This window comes from Ranitomeya imitator, chromosome 3, assembly GCF_032444005.1.
Source record: "Ranitomeya imitator isolate aRanImi1 chromosome 3, aRanImi1.pri, whole genome shotgun sequence".
NCBI lineage: Eukaryota > Metazoa > Chordata > Amphibia > Anura > Dendrobatidae > Ranitomeya > Ranitomeya imitator.
Genome location: NC_091284.1, coordinates 420,171,466 through 420,189,119, shown reverse-complemented (window position 1 = coordinate 420,189,119; position 17,654 = coordinate 420,171,466). Strand labels below are relative to the sequence as shown.

At 41.8% G+C, this 17,654-nt stretch overlaps 1 protein-coding gene across 3 annotated transcripts in view; it reads right to left on the bottom strand.

The window, feature by feature from the left end:
* Positions 1-17,654, bottom strand: part of BRIP1 (BRCA1 interacting DNA helicase 1) — a 567,171-nt gene that overhangs the window by 334,649 nt on the left and 214,868 nt on the right. For all 3 annotated transcript variants that reach the window (XM_069757210.1, XM_069757211.1, XM_069757212.1), the window contains one exon: positions 16,632-16,916. In XM_069757210.1, the coding sequence (XP_069613311.1) occupies positions 16,632-16,916 (285 nt within the window). The remainder of the gene's footprint in view (positions 1-16,631; positions 16,917-17,654) is intronic.

Genomic DNA, 17,654 nt, shown 5'->3' with positions numbered 1-17,654 from the left:
ATTTTCGGCCATATAGACCCCTCAAACTGACTTCAAATGTGAGGTGGTCCCTAAAAAAAATGGTTTTGTAAATTTCGTTGTAAAAATGAGAAATCGCTGGTCAAATTTTAACCCTTATAACTTCCTAGCAAAAAAAAATTTTGTTTCCAAAATTGTGCTGATGTAAAGTAGACGTGTGGGAAATGTTATTTATTAACTATTTTGTGTCACATAACTCTCTAGTTTAACAGAATAAAAATTCAAAATGTGAAAATTGCGAAATTTTCAAAATTTTCGCCAAATTTCCGTTTTTATCACAAATAAACACAGAATTTATTGACCTAAATTTACCACTAACATGAAGCCCAATATGTCACGAAAAAACAATCTCAGAACCGCTAGGATCCATTGAAGCGTTCCTGAGTTATTACCTCATAAAGGGACACTGGTCAGAATTGCAAAAAACGGCAAGGTCTTTAAGGTCAAAATAGGCTGGGTCATGAAGGGGTTAAAAACAAGCAGGAAAGGCACATTCATAAGATTATTTCAGGACCGGAACATTAGAATAAAATATACTTTGTTTGTTCATGGCAAAATCCTTTTAATCCTGGCATTTCAGAGTTATAATTTTCCATTGGCCCTTGTGAATGTGGTCTAAATGTTATTCTCAGATTTAAAGGCAGAACATTTCTCCTATTCACAAACCCTCTTACAAAGCTTTTCTCTCTTTAACCCCTTCCAACAGACGTACATGCTGAATTATTCAGCCAAGATCTGTCTCTAACAGCCACGGAGGGAGTGGAGCTGTTAACATGTTAAATGCCGCTGTCAATATCCGACCATCATTTAACATACGTCAACAGTGGGATGCGTCATTCTACAAGACTATGGGTGTGCCCTTGAAGTGATCGCGGGGCGCCAATAAGTTGCCATGACAGCCTGGGGACTACTTAAGAATTTGTTGCTTGTCAAGACAGTTTTCCTGTGAAAGCCAGCATTTAGCTGTCACTCATAAGAGATTGTGATTTTCACTATGCATAGCAGTGCTGATGAACTCCTAAGTAAAGTACAAGTGAGCGGATGATCACAGCTTCCACTAAGAGGACTAACAAATGCAGTAATAAGTGAAAAAAAAGTTTTAAAAATATCAAAAAATAAAGAAAATACAAAAATTCAGATAACCCCCATTTGCTCCATTAACCCCTTTACCCCCAAGGGTGGTTTGCACCTTATGGAACCGGGCCAATTTTTACAATTCTGACCACTGTCCCTTTATGAGGTTATAACTCTGGAACGCTTCAACGGATCCCGGTGATTCTGACATTGTTTTCTCGTGACATATTGTACTTCATGATAGTGGTAAAATTTCTTTGATATTACCTGCGTTTATTTGTGAAAAAAAACGGAAATTTGGCGAAAATTTTGAAAATGTCGCAATTTTCCAACTTTGAATTTTTATGCAATTAAATCACAGAGATATGTCACACAAAATACTTAATAAGTAACATTTCCCACATGTCTACTTTACATCAGCACAAGTTTGGAACCAACATTTTTTTTTGTTAGGGAGTTATAAGGGTTAAAAGTTGACCAGCAATTTCTCATTTTTCCAACACCATTTTATTTTAGGGACCACATCACATTTGAAGTCATTTTGAGGGGTCTATATGATAGAAAATACCCACGTGTGACACCATTCTAAAAACTGCACCCCTCAAGGTGCTCAAAACCACATTCAAGAAGTTTATTAACCCTTCAGGTGTTTCACAGGAATTTTTGGAATGTTTAACCCCTTCATGACCCAGCCTATTTTGACCTTAAAGACCTTGCCGTTTTTTGCAATTCTGACCAGTGTCCCTTTATGAGGTAATAACTCAGGAACGCTTCAACGGATCCTAGCGGTTCTGAGATTGTTTTTTCGTGACATATTGGGCTTCATGTTAGTGGTAAATTTAGGTCAATAAATTCTGCATTTATTTGTGATAAACACGGAAATTTGGCGAAAATTTTGAAAATTTCGCAATTTTCACATTTTGAATTTTTATTGTTAAACCAGAGAGATATGTGACACAAAATAGTTAATAAATAACATTTCCCACACGTTTACTTTACATCAGCACAATTTTGGAAACAAAATTTTTTTTTGTTAGGAAGTTATAAGGGTTAAAATTTGACCAGCGATTTGTCATTTTTACAACGAAATTTACAAAACCATTTTTTTTAGGGACCACCTCACATTTGAAGTCAGTTTGAGGGGTCTATATGGCTGAAAATACCCAAAAGTGACACCATTCTAAAAACTGCACCCCTCAAGGTACTCAAAACCACATTCAAGAAGTTTATTAACCCTTCAGGTGCTTCACAGCAGCAGAAGCAACATGGAAGGAAAAAATGAACATTTAACTTTTTAGTCACAAAAATTATCTTTTAGCAACAATTTTTTTATTTTCCCAATGGTAAAAGGAGAAACTGAACCACGAAAGTTGTTGTCCAATTTGTCCTGAGTACGCTGATACCTCATATGTGGGGGTAAACCACTGTTTGGGCGCACGGCAGGGCTTGGAAGGGAAGGAGCGCCATTTGACTTTTTGAATCAAAAATTGGCTCCACTCTTTAGCGGACACCATGTCACGTTTGGAGAGCCCCCGTGTGCCTAAAAATTGGAGCTTCCCCACAAATGACCCCATTTTGGAAACTAGACGCCCCAAGGAACTTATCTAGATGCATAGTGAGCACTTTGAACCCCCAGGTGCTTCACAAATTGATCCGTAAAAATGAAAAAGTACTTTTTTTTCACAAAAAAATTCTTTTAGCCTCAATTTTTTCATTTTCACATGGGCAACAGGATAAAATGGATCCTAAAATGTGTTGGGCAATTTCTCCTGAGTACACCAATACCTCACATGTGGGGGTAAACCACTGTTTGGGCACATGGTAAGGCTCGGAAGGGAAGGAGCGCCATTTGACTTTTTGAATGAAAAATTATTTCCATCGTTAGCGGACACCATGTCGCGTTTGGATAGCTCCTGTGTGCCTAAACATTGGCGCTCCCCCACAAGTGACCCCATTCTGGAAACTAGACCCCCCAAGGAACTTATTTAGATGCCTAGTGAGCACTTTAAACCCTCAGGTGCTTCACAAATTGATCTGTAAAAATGAAAAAGTACTTTTTTTTCACAAAAAAATTATTTTCGCCTCAATTTTTTCATTTTCACATGGGCAGTAGGATAAAATGGATCATAAAATTTGTTGGGCAATTTCTCCCGAGTACGCCGATACCTCATATGTGGGGGTAAACCACTGTTTGGGCACACGGCAGGGCTCGGAAGGGAAGGCGCGCCATTTGACTTTTTGAATGGAAAATTAGCTCCAATTGTTAGCGGACACCATGTCGCGTTTGGAGAGCCCCCTGTGTGCCTAAACATTGGAGCTCCCCCACAAGTGACCCCATTTTGGAAACTAGACCCCCCAAGGAACTTATCTAGATGCATATTGAGCACTTTAAACCCCCAGGTGCTTCACAGAAGTTTATAACGCAGAGCCATGAAAATAAAAAATAATTTTTCTTTCCTCAAAAATGATTTTTTAGCCTGGAATTTCCTATTTTGCCAAGGATAATGGGAGAAATTGGACCCCAAATATTGTTGTCCAGTTTGTCCTGAGTACGCTGATACCCCATATGTGGGGGTAAACCACTGTTTGGGCGCACGGCAGGGCTCGGAAGGGATGGCACGCCATTTGGCTTTTTAAATGGAAAATTAGCTCCAATCATTAGCGGACACCATGTCACGTTTGGAGAGCCCCTGTGTGCTTAAACATTGGAGATCCCCCAGAAATGACACCATTTTGGAAACTAGACCCCCAAAGGAACTAATCTAGATGTGTGGTGAGGACTTTGAACCCCCAAGTGCTTCACAGAAGTTTATAACGCAGAGTCATGAAAATAAAAAAAAAAATTATTTTCTCAAAAATGATCTTTTAGCCTGCAATTTTTTATTTTCCCAAGGGTAACAGGAGAAATTTGACCCCAAAAGTTGTTGTCCAGTTTCTCCTGAGTACGCTGATACCCCATATGTGGGGGTAAATCACTGTTTGAGCACATGCCGGGGCTCGGAAGTGAAGTAGTGACGTTTTGAAATGCAGACTTTGATGGAATGCTCTGTGGGCGTCACGTTGCGTTTGCAGGGCCCCTGATGTGGCTTAACAGTAGAAACCCCCCACAAGTGACCCCATTTTGGAAACTAGACCCCCAAAGGAACTTATCTAGATGTGTGGTGAGCACTTTGAACCCCCAAGTGCTTCATAGAAGTTTATAATGCAGAGCCGTGAAAATAATAAATACGTTTTCTTTCCTCAAAAATAATTATTTAGCCCAGAATTTTTTAATTTTCCCAAGGGTAACAGGAGAAATTTGACCCCAAAAGTTGTTGTCCAGTTTCTCCTGAGTACGGTGATACCCCATATGTGGGGGTAAACTACTGTTTGGGCACATGCCGGGGCTTGGAATTGAAGTAGTGACGTTTTGAAATGCAGACTTTGATGGAATGCTCTGCGGGCGTCACGTTGCGTTTGCAGAGCCCCTGATGTGCCTAAACAGTAGAAACCCCCCACAAGTGACCCCATTTTGGAAACTAGACCCTGAAAGGAACTTATCTAGATGTGTGGTGAGCACTTTGAACCCCCAAGTGCTTCATAGAAGTTTATAATGCAGAGCCGTGAAAATAATAAATACGTTTTCTTTCCTCAAAAATAATTATTTAGCCCAGAATTTTTTATTTTCCCAAGGGTTACAGGAGAAATTGGACCCCAAAAGTTGTTGTCCAGTTTCTCCTGAGTACGCTGATACCCCATATGTGGGGGTAAACCACTGTTTGGGCACACGTCGGGGCTAAGAAGGGAAGTAGTGACTTTTGAAATGCAGACTTTGATGGAATGGTCTGCGGGTGTCACGTTGCGTTTGCAGAGCCCCTGGTGTGCCTAAACAGTAGAGACCCCCCACAAGTGACCCCATTTTAGAAACTAGACCCCCCAAGGAACTTATCTAGATATGTGGTGAGCACTTTGAACCCCCAAGTGCTTCACAGACGTTTACAACGCAGAGCCGTGAAAATAAAAAATCATTTTTCTTTCCTCAAAAATTATGTTTTAGCAAGCATTTTTTTAGATTCACAAGGGTAACAGGAGAAATTGGACCCCAGTAATTGTTGCGCAGTTTGTCCTGAGTATGCTGGTACCCCATATGTGGGGGTAAACCACTGTTTGGGCACACGTCAGGGCTCGGAAGTGAGGGAGCACCATTTGACTTTTTGAATACGAGATTGGCTGGAATCAATGGTGGCGCCATGTTGCGTTTGGAGACCCCTGATGTGCCTAAACAGTGGTAACCCCTCAATTCTAACTCCAACACTAACCCCAACACACCCCTAACCCTAATCCCAACTGTAGCCATAATCCTAATCACAACCCTAACCCCAACACACCCCTAACCCCAACACACCCCTAACCCTAACCACAACCCTAATTCCAACCCTAACCCTAAGGCTATGTGCCCACGTTGCGGATTCGTGTGAGATATTTCCGCACCATTTTTGAAAAATCTGCGGGTAAAAGGCACTGTGTTTTATCTGCGGATTTTCCGCGGATTTCCAGTGTTTTTTGTGCGGATTTCACCTGCGGATTCCTATTGAGGAACAGGTGTAAAACGCTGCGGAATCCGCACAAAGAATTGACATGCTGCGGAAAATACAACGCAGCGTTCCCGCGCAGTATTTTCCGCACCATGGGCACAGAGGATTTGGTTTTTCATATGTTTACATGGTACTGTAAACCTGATGGAACACTGCTGCGGATCCGCAGCCAAATCCGCACCGTGTGCACATAGCCTAATTCTAAAGGTATGTGCACACGCTGCGGATCCGCAGCAGTTTCCCATGAGTGTACAGTTCAATGTAAACCTATGGGAAACAAAAATCGCTGTACACATGCTGCGGAAAAACTGCACGGAAACGCAGCGGTTTACATTCCGCAGCATGTCACTTCTTTGTGCGGATTCCGCAGCGGTTTTACAACTGCTCCAATAGAAAATCGCAATTGTAAAACCGCAGTGAAATGCGCAGAAAAAAACGCGGTAAATCCGCCATAAATCCGCAGCGGTTTAGCACTGCGGATTTATCAAATCCGCAGCGGAAAAATCCGCAGAGGACCAGAATACGTGTGCACATTCCTAACCCTAACCCTAGCCCTAACCCTACCCCTAACCCTAACCCTACCCCTAACCCTACCCCTAACCCTAACCCTACCCCTAACCCTACCCCTAACCCTACCCCTAACCCTACCCCTAGCCCTACCCCTAACCCTAACCCTACCCCTAACCCTAACCCTATTCTAACATTAGTGGAAAAAAAAAAATTTCATTATTTTTTTATTGTCCCTACCTATGGGGGTGACAAAGGGGGGGGGTCATTTATTATTTTTTTTATTTTGATCACTGAGATAGATTATATCTCAGTGATCAAAATGCACTTTGGAACGAATCTGCCGGCCGGCAGATTCGGCGGGCGCACTGCGCATGCGCCCGCCATTTTGCAAGATGGCGGCGCCCAGGGAGAAGATGGACGGGACCACGGCTGGATCGGTAAGTATGATAGGGTGGGGGGGGACCACGGGGGGGGGGATCGGAGCACGGGGGGGGGAATCGGAGCGCGGGAGGGGTGGAACGGAGCGCGGGGGCGTGGAACGGAGCACGGGGGGCTGGAATGGAGCACGGGGGGGTGGAACGGAGCACGGGGGGTGGATCGGAGTGCAGGGGGGGTGATTGGAGCACGGGGGGGTGATTGGAGCACGGGGGGAGCGGACACGAGCACGGGGGGGAGCGGAGCACTGGACGGAGGGGAGCCGGAGCAGTGTACCGGCCAGATCGGGGGGGTGGGGGGGCGATCGGAGGGGTGGGGTGGGGGCACACTAGTATTTCCAGCCATGGCCGATGATATTTCAGCATCGGCCATGGCTGGATTGTAATATTTCACCCGTTATAATGGGTGAAATATTACAAATCGCTCTGATTGGCAGTTTCACTTTCAACAGCCAATCAGAGCGATCGTAGCCACGAGGGGGTGAAGCCACCCCCCCTGGGCTAAACTACCACTCCCCCTGTCCCTGCAAATCGGGTGAAATGGGAGTTAACCCTTTCACCCGATCTGCAGGGACGCGATCTTTCCATGACGCCGCATAGGCGTCATGGGTCGGAATGGCACCGACTTTCATGACGCCTACGTGGCGTCAAAGGTCGGGAAGGGGTTAAATAAAAATTAACATTTAACTTTTTTTTCACAAAAAATTTACCTCAGCTCCAATTTGTTTTATTTTACCAAGGGCAACAGGAGAAAATGGACCCCAAAAGTTATTGTACAATTTGCCCTGAGTACGCCGATACCCCATATGTGGAGGTAAACCACTGTTTGGGCGCATGACAGAGCTCGGAAGCGAAGGAGCGCCATTTGACTTTTCAATGCAAAATTGACTGGAATTGAGATGGGACACCATGTTGCGTTTGGAGAGCCACTGATGTGCCTAAACATTGAAACCCCCCACAAGTGAAACCATTTTGGAAAGTAGACCCCCTAAGGAAGTTATCTAGAGGTGTGGTGAGCACTTTGACCCACCAAGTGCTTCACAGAAGTTTATAATGCAGAACCGTAAAAATAAAAAATCATTTTTTTTCACAAAAATTATCTTTTCGCCCCCAATTTTTTTATTTTCCCAATGGAAGAGAAGAAATTGGACCACAAAAGTTGTAATGCAGAGCCGTGAAAAAAAAAAAAATTTTCCCCCCAGTTTTGAATTTTCCCGAGGGTAACAGGAGAAATTGGACCCCAAAAGTTGTTGTCCAATTTGTCCTGAGTGCGCTGATACCCCACATGTGGGGGGGAACCACCGTTTGGGCGCATGGGAGGGCTCGGAAGGGAAGGAGCGCCATTAGGAATGCAGACTTAGATGGAATGGTCTGCAGGCGTCACATTGCGTTTGCAGAGCCCCTAATGTACCTAAACAGTAGAAACCCCCCACAAATGACCCCATATTGGAAACTAGACCCTACAAGGAACTTATCTAGATGTGTTGTGAGAACTTTGGGCCCCCAAGTGTTTCACTACAGTTTATAACGCAGAGCCGTGAAAAAAAAAAAAAAAAATTTCCCCCCAAAATTATTTTTTAGCCCCCAGTTTTGTATTTTCCCGAGGGTAACAGGGGAAATTGGACCCCAAAAGTTGGTGTCCAATTTGTCCTTAGTACACGGATACCCCATATGTTGGGGTAAATCCCTGTTTGGGCACACGGCAGAGCTCGGAAGGGAAGGAGCACTGTTTTACTTTTTCAACGCAGAATTGGCTGGAATTGAGATTGGACGCCATGTCGCGTTTGGAGAGCCCCTGATGTGCCTAAACAGTGGAAACCCCCCAAAAATAACAAACCCTAATCCAAACACACCCCTACCCTAATCCCAACGGTAACCCTAACCACACCTCTAACCCAGACACACCCCTAACCCTAATCCCAACCCTATTCCCAACCGTAAATGTAATCCAAACCCTAATCCTAACTTTAGCCCCAACCCTAACTGTAGCCTTAACCCTAGCCCCAACCCTAACCCTAACCTAACCCTAATGGGAAAATGGAAATAAATTTTTTTAATTTTTTAATTTTTCCCTAACTAAGGGGGTGATGAAGGGGGGTTTGATTTACTTTTATAGTGGGGTTTTTAGTGGATTTTTATGATTGGCAGCCGTCACACACTGAAAGACGCTTTTTTATTGTAAAAAATATTTTTTGCGTTACCACATTTTGAGAGCTATAATTTTTCCATATTTGAGTCCACAGAGTCATGTGAGGTCTTGCTTTTTGCGGCACGAGTTGACGTTTTTATTGGTAACATTTTCGGGCACGTGACATTTTTTGATCACTTTTTATTCTGATTTTTGTGAGGCAGAATGACCAAAAACCAGCTATAGATGAATTTCTTTTGGGGGAGGCGTTTATACCGTTCCGCGTTTGGTAAAATTGATAAAGCAGTTTTATTCTTCGGGTCAGTACGATTACAGCGATATCTCATTTATATCATTTTTTTATGTTTTGGCGCTTTTATACGATAAAAACTATTTTATAGAAAAAATTATTATTTTTGCATCGCTTTATTCTGAGGACTATAACTTTTTAATTTTTTTGCTGATGATGCTGTATGGCGGCTCGTTTTTTGCGGGTCAAGATGATGCTTTCAGCGGTACCATGGTTATTTATATCTGTCTTTTTGATCGCGTGTTATTCCACTTTTTGTTCGGCGGTGTGATAAAGCGTTTTTTTGCCTCGTTTTTTTTTTTTTTCTTACGGTGTTTACTGAAGGGGTTAACTAGTGGGACAGTTTTATAGGTTTGGTCGTTACGGATGCGGCGATACTAAATATGTGTACTTTTGTTTGTTTTTTTTTATTTAGATAAAGAAATGTATTTATGGGAATAATATTTTTTTTTCTTTATTTAGGAATTTTTTTTTTTTTACACATGTGGAATTTTTTTTTTTTTCCTTTGTCCCAGGGGGGGGGGGGGACATCACAGATCGCTGATCTGACAGTTTGCACAGCACTCTGTCAGATCACCGATCTGTCTGAGAGCACTGCAGGCTTACCAAGCGCCTGATTTGAGCAGGCACTTGGTAAGCCACCTCCCTCCCTGCAGGACCCTGATGCCGCGGCCATCTTGGATCCGAGCCTGCTACAGGGAGGGAGGTAAGGAGACCCTTGCAGCAACGCGATCACATCGCGTTGCTGCGGGGGTCTCAGGGAAGCCCGCAGGGAGCCCCCTCCCTGCGCGATGCATCCCTGCACCGCCGGCACACCGCGATCATGTTTGATTGCGGTGTGCAGGGAGTTAATGTGCCGGGGGCGGTCCATGACCGCTCCTGGCCAATAGCGCCGGATGTCAGCTGCGATAGTCAGCTGACACCTGGAAGCGATCGGCCGCGCTCCCCCCGTGAGCGCGGCCGATCGCCCTGGACGTACTATTCCGTCCTTGGGAATGTAGGCCCACCCAACATGGATGGAATAGTACGTCCAATTACAGAAAGGGGTTAAGGATATGTGCACACGTTCAGGTTTTTTCACTTTTTTTCGCGTTTTTTCGTGATAAAAACGCATTAGAAACTGCAGACATATGCATCCTATCATTTAGAATGCATTCTGCAATTTTTGTGCACATGATACGTTTTTTTCCGCCAAAAAAAAACGCATCACGGTAAAAAAAGCAGCACGTTCATTAATTTTGCGGGGTTTTTTTGCGTTTTTCCCGCTATTCTATGCATTTGGAAAAAACGCAAGAAAAAACGCATCAAAAACACGCAAAAAAAAACACGGAAAAAAAGCATGCAGATTTCTGGCAGAAATGTCAGGTTTTTGTCAGGAAAATTTCTGCCAGAAATCCAGACATGTGCACATAGTCTAAAAATAAAGCAATTAAAAAAAAATTAAAAATATACATATTTGGTATCAATGAGTTTTTAAAAATCTAATCTATCAAAATATAATATAAATTAATCCAATCGGAAACGGTATAATGAGAAAATGAATTGAACCTTCAAAATTACATTTCTGCTGCTGCAACATTGTAATAAAATGTAATAAGACGTGATCAAAACACCATAAAATTGTATCAATAAAACATCAGCTTAGGGCACAAAAAATAACCTCTCACGCAGTCCCTGAAAACTGAAAATGTTAAGGGTCTCCAAAAACAAGCAAAATTGGTGTGTATGTATATATGTATATATATGTATATATATATATATATATATATATATATATATATATATATATATATATATATATATATATATACATACAGTTAGGTCCATATATATTTGGACAGAGACAACATTTTTCTAATTTTGGTTATAGACATTACCACAATGAATTTTAAACAAAACAATTCAGATGCAGTTGAACTTCAGACTTTCAGCATTCATTTGAGGGTATCCACATTAAAATTGGATGAAGGGTTTAGGAGTTTCAGCTCCTTAACATGTGCCACCCTGTTTTTAAAGGGACCAAAAGTAATTGGACAATTGACTCCAAGGCTATTTCATGGACAGGTGTGGGCAATCCCTTCGTTATGTCATTCTCAATTAAGCAGATAAAAGGCCTGGAGTTGATTTGAGGTGTGGTGCTTGCATTTGGAAGGTTTTGCTGGGAAGTAAACATGCGGTCAAAGGAGCTCTCCATCCAGGTGAAACAAGCCATCCTTAAGCTGCGAAAACAGAAAAAAAAACATCCGAGAAATTGCTACAATATTAGGAGTGGCAAAATCTACAGTTTGGTACATCCTGAGAAAGAAAGAAAGCACTGGTGAACTCATCAATGCAAAAAGACCTGGGCACCCACGGAAGACAACAGTGGTGGATGATCGCAAAATAATCTCCATGGTGAAGAGAAAGCCCTTCACAACAGCCAACCAAGTGAACAACACTCTCCAGGAGGTCGGCGTATCAATATCCAAATCTGCCATAAAGAGAAGACTGCATGAAAGTAAATACAGAGGGATCACTGCACGGTGCAAGCCACACATAAGCATCAAGAATAAAAAGGCGAGACTGGACTTTGCTAAAAAACATCTAAAAAAGCCAGCACAGTTCTGGAAGAACATTCTTTGGACAGATGAAACCAAGATCAACCTCTGCCAGAATGATGGAAAGAGAAAAGTATGGCGAAGGCGTGGTACAGCTCATGGTCCAAAGCATACCACATCATCTGTAAAACACGGCGGAGGCAGTGTGATGGCTTGGGCATGCATGGCTGCCAGTGGCACTGGGTCACTAGTGTTTATTGATGATGTGACATAGGACAGAAGCAGCCGAATGAATTCTGAGGTATTCAGAGCCATACTGTGTGCTCAGATCCAGCCAAATGCAGCCAAACTGATTGGTTGTCGTTTCATACTACAGATGGACAATGACCCAAAACATAAAGCCAAAGCAACCCAGGAGTTTATTAAAGCAAAGAAGTGGAATATTCTTGAATGGCCAAGTCAGTCACTTGATCTCAACCCAATCGAGCATGTATTTCACTTGTTAGAGACTAAGCTTCAGACAGAAAGGCCCACAAACAAACAGCAACTGAAAACCACTGCCGTGAAGGCCTGGCAGAGCATCAAAAAGGAGGAAACACAGCGTCTGGTGATGTCCATGAGATCAAGACTTCAGGCAGTCATTGCCAACAAAGGGTTTTCAACAAACTACTACAAATGAACATTTTATTTAAAATTATTGAATCTGTCCAATTAATTTTGGTCCCTTTAAAAACAGGGTGGCACATGTTAAGGAGCTGAAACTCCTAAACCCTTCATCCAATTTTAATGTGGATACCCTCAAATTAAGCTGAACGTCTGAACTTCAAGTGCATCTGAATTGTTTTGTTTAAAATTAATTGTGGTAATGTCTATAACCAAAATTAGAAAAATGTTGTCTCTGTCCAAATATATATGGACCTAACTGTATATATATATATATATATATATATATATATATATATATTACAAATTTCTTCGTTTTTACAAAACTATACATGTTTGGTGTCTGTATAATTGTACTGACTGTGAGAATCATATTGCTAGGTCAGTTTTAATGTATTGTGAGCATGGTAAATTAAAAATAATTGTGGAATTTCTTTTTTTTTTTTTTTTTTGCAATTTCATTATACTTGGAATTTTGTCCTGCTTTCCAGTGCAATGCATGATAAAATGAATGGTGTCACTCAAAAGTACAACTTGTCCCACAAGATAAAAAAAAAAAAAGTTATGGCTCTTGGAAGAAATTCACTTTTGAAAATTGTCTCTTCAGAGAGGAAGAGGACTGGAACTCTAGTGCCACCTATTGCAAGTAGCAATCCTAACAGTCAATGTCGACCCTTTAACGAGCCTTGTCACATGACTTAGGATAAAAGCCAAACCAGAATCTCAATTTGCAGACACTGTGTTTCAGGGTACTGCCCCTCATCAGTGCAAAGTGGAGATCTGGTTTGGCTGAGTGAGAGGCGTCTGACCGGGATCCAAGAAGTATCACTTATCCTTGCGTTGAGTGACATGTTAAGCATGTCGAGATTAGAGGAGCACTGCGGCTTTAAGTCTCCTCATCTCGACATGCTTAACATGTCACTTTCCACAAGGAGAAAGGATACTTCTTGGATCCCGGTCAGATGCCTCTCACTCAGCCAAACCAGATCTTCACTTTGCACTGATGAGGGGCAGTACCCCGAAACACACTGTCTGCAAATTGAGATTCTGGTTTAGCTTTTATCATAAGTCATGTTAAAGGGTCGACATTGACTGTTAGGATTGCTACTTCCAATAGGTGGCACTAGAGTTCTAGTCCTCTTCCTCTCTGAAGAGACAATTTGCATATTTCCAAGAGGAGCATTGTGGCTTTAAGTCTCCTCATCCCGACATGCTTAACATGTCACTCTCCGCAGGGAGAAACTATACTTCTTGGATCCCAATTTTTAAAAATAAATTCTTGTTATAAAATATTTGATATTATAATCCACTCTCATAGGAATGCGGCAGCGTTGGAGCCCTGACCCTTTCCTTAAAGATCAGGCAAAGCCCTCACAAAGCAATCCCACTGATCATTGAGAGAACATTTATTGCCTGATACATCTCTCATTATGATCAGTGAAGAGGAGAGAAAGAGATGTTACAATAACGTATTATACCATTAGGTTACCATAGGCAAAAAGGAAACAAAAAATCCCTCTACTTTTCCACTAGCCCACATGGGAATACATCATATACAGTCATATATACATGTACAGTCATAAACTCTAAATTACAAGAACTATTTGCATTAAAAACTCCATCACCTTGGACTACCAGAGAATTGAAAACCATTTGATTTGATTTTTTCAGATGCCACTGCTTCTGATGAATCAGAAAAAAAAAAGGATGGCACATGGAAAACCACAATGTGCAATGTTCAGCCAAAATATGGTATGTGAAACATCACTTAGGAAGGCCTGTTAGAGTATTATTCAGCTTATCTAGCATCTTTGTACTGAATACTGATTACATTTTTAATAATTTTTATCTTTTTTTTTGTTTTTACTACAATGTTGGTTTGGAAAACAACGTAAGGCTTTCAAACTTTATTAACAAGCTGCTGATGACAAAGCAAATCATTTATATTTAAATGGAATGTATCAGTAAGTTACACCACAAACTAAAGAAATGTGTATAAAGGCCCTTTGATGTTTACTAAATCCATACCTTGCTGGTAATATTTAGGTTGGAAATTGTAGAGAAATTTAGCCTTGAAATATTAATTGCAAGTACAGGGGGCAGACACTGCCGTTCCAGTTCTCCTTGCTCTCCTCATTTCTCCACCTGATGCCAGCCTCCGATCTCTGATGGATGGGTCCCACTCCTCTCTCAGTGACCCACCCCACTGACAAGGTTCTGAGCGGATGCTGTCATTGCATGAGGTCGTCTTATCAGAGAGGTACATGCGCAGTAAGATCCTGATGACGTTGCAAGAGCTGAACTATCAATCTATGCATGTGCTGCCCCCGAGGAGGCTACCCTGGCCAATGGCAGCACCTGCGCAGGATCTCAGGCAGGTCACTAAGGCAAAGAGAACAAATCGGAAAAGAGGCAAGAAAGCAGAAAGTGCAAAATCCATCCCCTACTTGCGATTAAAACTTCAAAGTTGAATTTCTCTACAATTTTCAAACAAAATACTACAAAGCAAGGTATGGATTGAATAAGTATTAAAGGGCCTTTATAAACAAGCCTTTAGTTAGGGGTCTAATTTCCTGATAAATTCCCTTCAACGGGGCTGTCCACCTCTGGGGACAATGATTTTTTTACATACATGCATTTGATGCTAAAAATCATTTTTTGCAATGGAGTTTCATTAAAAACTTTGCTCAGAAAGCAGAGAAAACATTTTAATAAAACCCAATTACAAAAGTGTTGTTTTTCTTTTTAATATGGAAAAATGCATGCGTTTAAAAACAGGAAAAAAATGTCCCTCAAAATTGAGTTTTCCTATCATGGGGAAAACCTCTAAAGGTACCGTCACACTAGACGATATCGCTAGCGATCCGTGACGTTGCAGCGTCCTCGCTAGCGATATCGTCCTGTGTGACAGGCAGCAGCGATCAGGCCCCTGCTGTGCTGTCGCTGGTCGGGAAAGAAAGTCCAGAACTTTATTTGGTCGCTGGACTCCCCGCAGACATCGCTGAATCGGCGTGTGTGACACCGATTCAGCGATGTCTTCACTGGTAACCAGGGTAAACATCGGGTAACTAAGCGCAGGGCCGCGCTTAGTAACCCGATGTTTACCCTGGTTACCATCCTAAAAGTAAAAAAAAACAAACACTACATACTTACCTACCGCTGTCTGTCCTCCAGCGCTGTGCTCTGCACTCCTCCTGTACTGGCTGTGAGCGTCGGTCAGCCGGAAAGCAGAGCGGTGACGTCACCGCTCTGCTTTCCGGCCGCTGTGCTCACACAGACAGTACAGGAGGAGTGCAGAGCACAGCGCTGGAGGACAGACAGCGTTGGGTAAGTATGTAGTGTTTGTTTTTTTTACTTTTAGGATGGTAACCAGGGTAAACATCGGGTTACTAAGCGCGGCCCTGCGCTTAGTTACCCGATGTTTACCCTGGTTACCGGCATCGTTGGTCGCTGGAGAGCGGTCTGTGTGACAGCTCTCCAGCGACTAAACAGTGACGCTGCAGCGATCCGGATCGCTGTCGGTATCGCTGCAGCGTCGCTAAGTGTGACGGTACCTTAAGGCTACGTTCACATTTCCGTTGCGTCGGGTGCAGCCGCGGAGACGCATGCGTCCCTATATTTAACATGGGGGGCGCATGGACATGCGTTGCTCTTGCGTTTTGTGACGCATGCGTCACTGTGGTGCATGCGTCAGGGCGCAGACGACGCTGCATGATGCAGTTTTTTCTGTGCCCAAAACCATGCAAAAGTGAACGCATGCGTCACAAAATGCTGCGTTGTGCATGCGTTTACATTTGCATTGTGCGTTGCGTCGCCGACGCAGCACCGCAAAACGCAAATGTGAACTTAGCCTTACAGTTACACTATGAGTTGAATGACACTTTCAGACTAGTTTTATTGCAAAATTTATTTTCTGTTGCTGAGAGGCGTTTCACTATGCTGATCTTAAGTTTTGGTCTATGTGCAGGACACCAGCCTGCCTTGTATACTGTTGGCATAAGCACACTCTCACGATCAAATATACATTACATTCTTCAGAGCCTTGTGCAATGAAATGAAGCAAGGCAAAGCCATAGTAGTAACTAAAAGCATTTGGCTGGTATTTTACATTGTTAAAGAGCTAGCCAAATATGAAAACAGCAAAACAAATCTCTATAGATACCTATAACATGAAGTGGCGGAAAAAGTAGTCTTTACTGCAGTGCTGAAAAGTCAACTACACTGCTATTTTATCAAAGTTATTAACTATTATGTAAAAATCTGTTAACTAAAGTGAAATAACAGAAATTATACAAGATAAATAACGTTTACTTTATTCTCATGTTACTTCAAAGAATCACAAGACCCTCAAACCACAGTAAATAAACCCCAAAAAGTACTTACATCCTTTGCCTCAATAAGTTCTCTGCATTTCTCATTTCTGTTACTATGAATATCCGGGTTAACACAGGTGTGATCTCTGCTGGAAAGAATAGTCATCCGAACCGCCGAATATGCAGTCCTTCTCAGCTCCCTGGTAATCTGGGCTATTTGCTTGTGTGTCCTAGTACCAAAATATATTTTGGGCACCTTCTGCCTTTGTCCATTTTCTTTCTTTTTACCATTTTGATCCGTTTTATCTTGATTTTTCTCACACCCGCAAAAACAGAGATTGCAAGGTTCACAGTGCTGAAATGAAGAAGAGTAAGAGAAATGAAATGACAGATTGCATATTTCTGTATTCTGAGCACAAAAAACCCCATCAAGTTACTCACAATGTCATTATAATCCTAAAATCCTAAATTAAAGAATTAAAATTATAGATGAATTTCTTGGCATATCTGTAAATTACAAAAATGTCTATTTTTCCCTATTATTGCCAATAAATCAAAACTTCTAGGACAGGAACATCTGATACTACTGTGTCAAATCAGTTGACATCTTTTCTGCTGGACCAAAAGTGAATAAAAGGCGATCAAAAACTCATATGCAAAAAAATTGTATAAAGGGAAAAAGCAAAACCGCCCTGTAAAATAAAAGCCCTAATATGGCTCATTCAGCCAAAAAGTTTCAGCTCTCAGAACATGACGATGCAAAAATAAATTCATTTTTGTAAAATATGGTTTTTAGTCTATACTAATAGCAAAGCATAAAAAACAATATAAATCTGGTATGGCTGTAATTACAGTATACCGACAAACAACTCGGTCTCATCGCTTTTAAAGTACGGTGAATGTCGCAAAAAAAAAAACAATAACTAACTTGCTGATTTTGTTCATTCTGTATGAAAAATGTGAATAAAAAGCGATCAAAAACATTATGTACCACAAAATGGTACGAAAAAAATCTTAAATTCATCCCGCAAAAAATTATCCCTCATTCAGATTTGCTCGCCAAAAAATAAAAAAAAATTACATCTCTCATGAT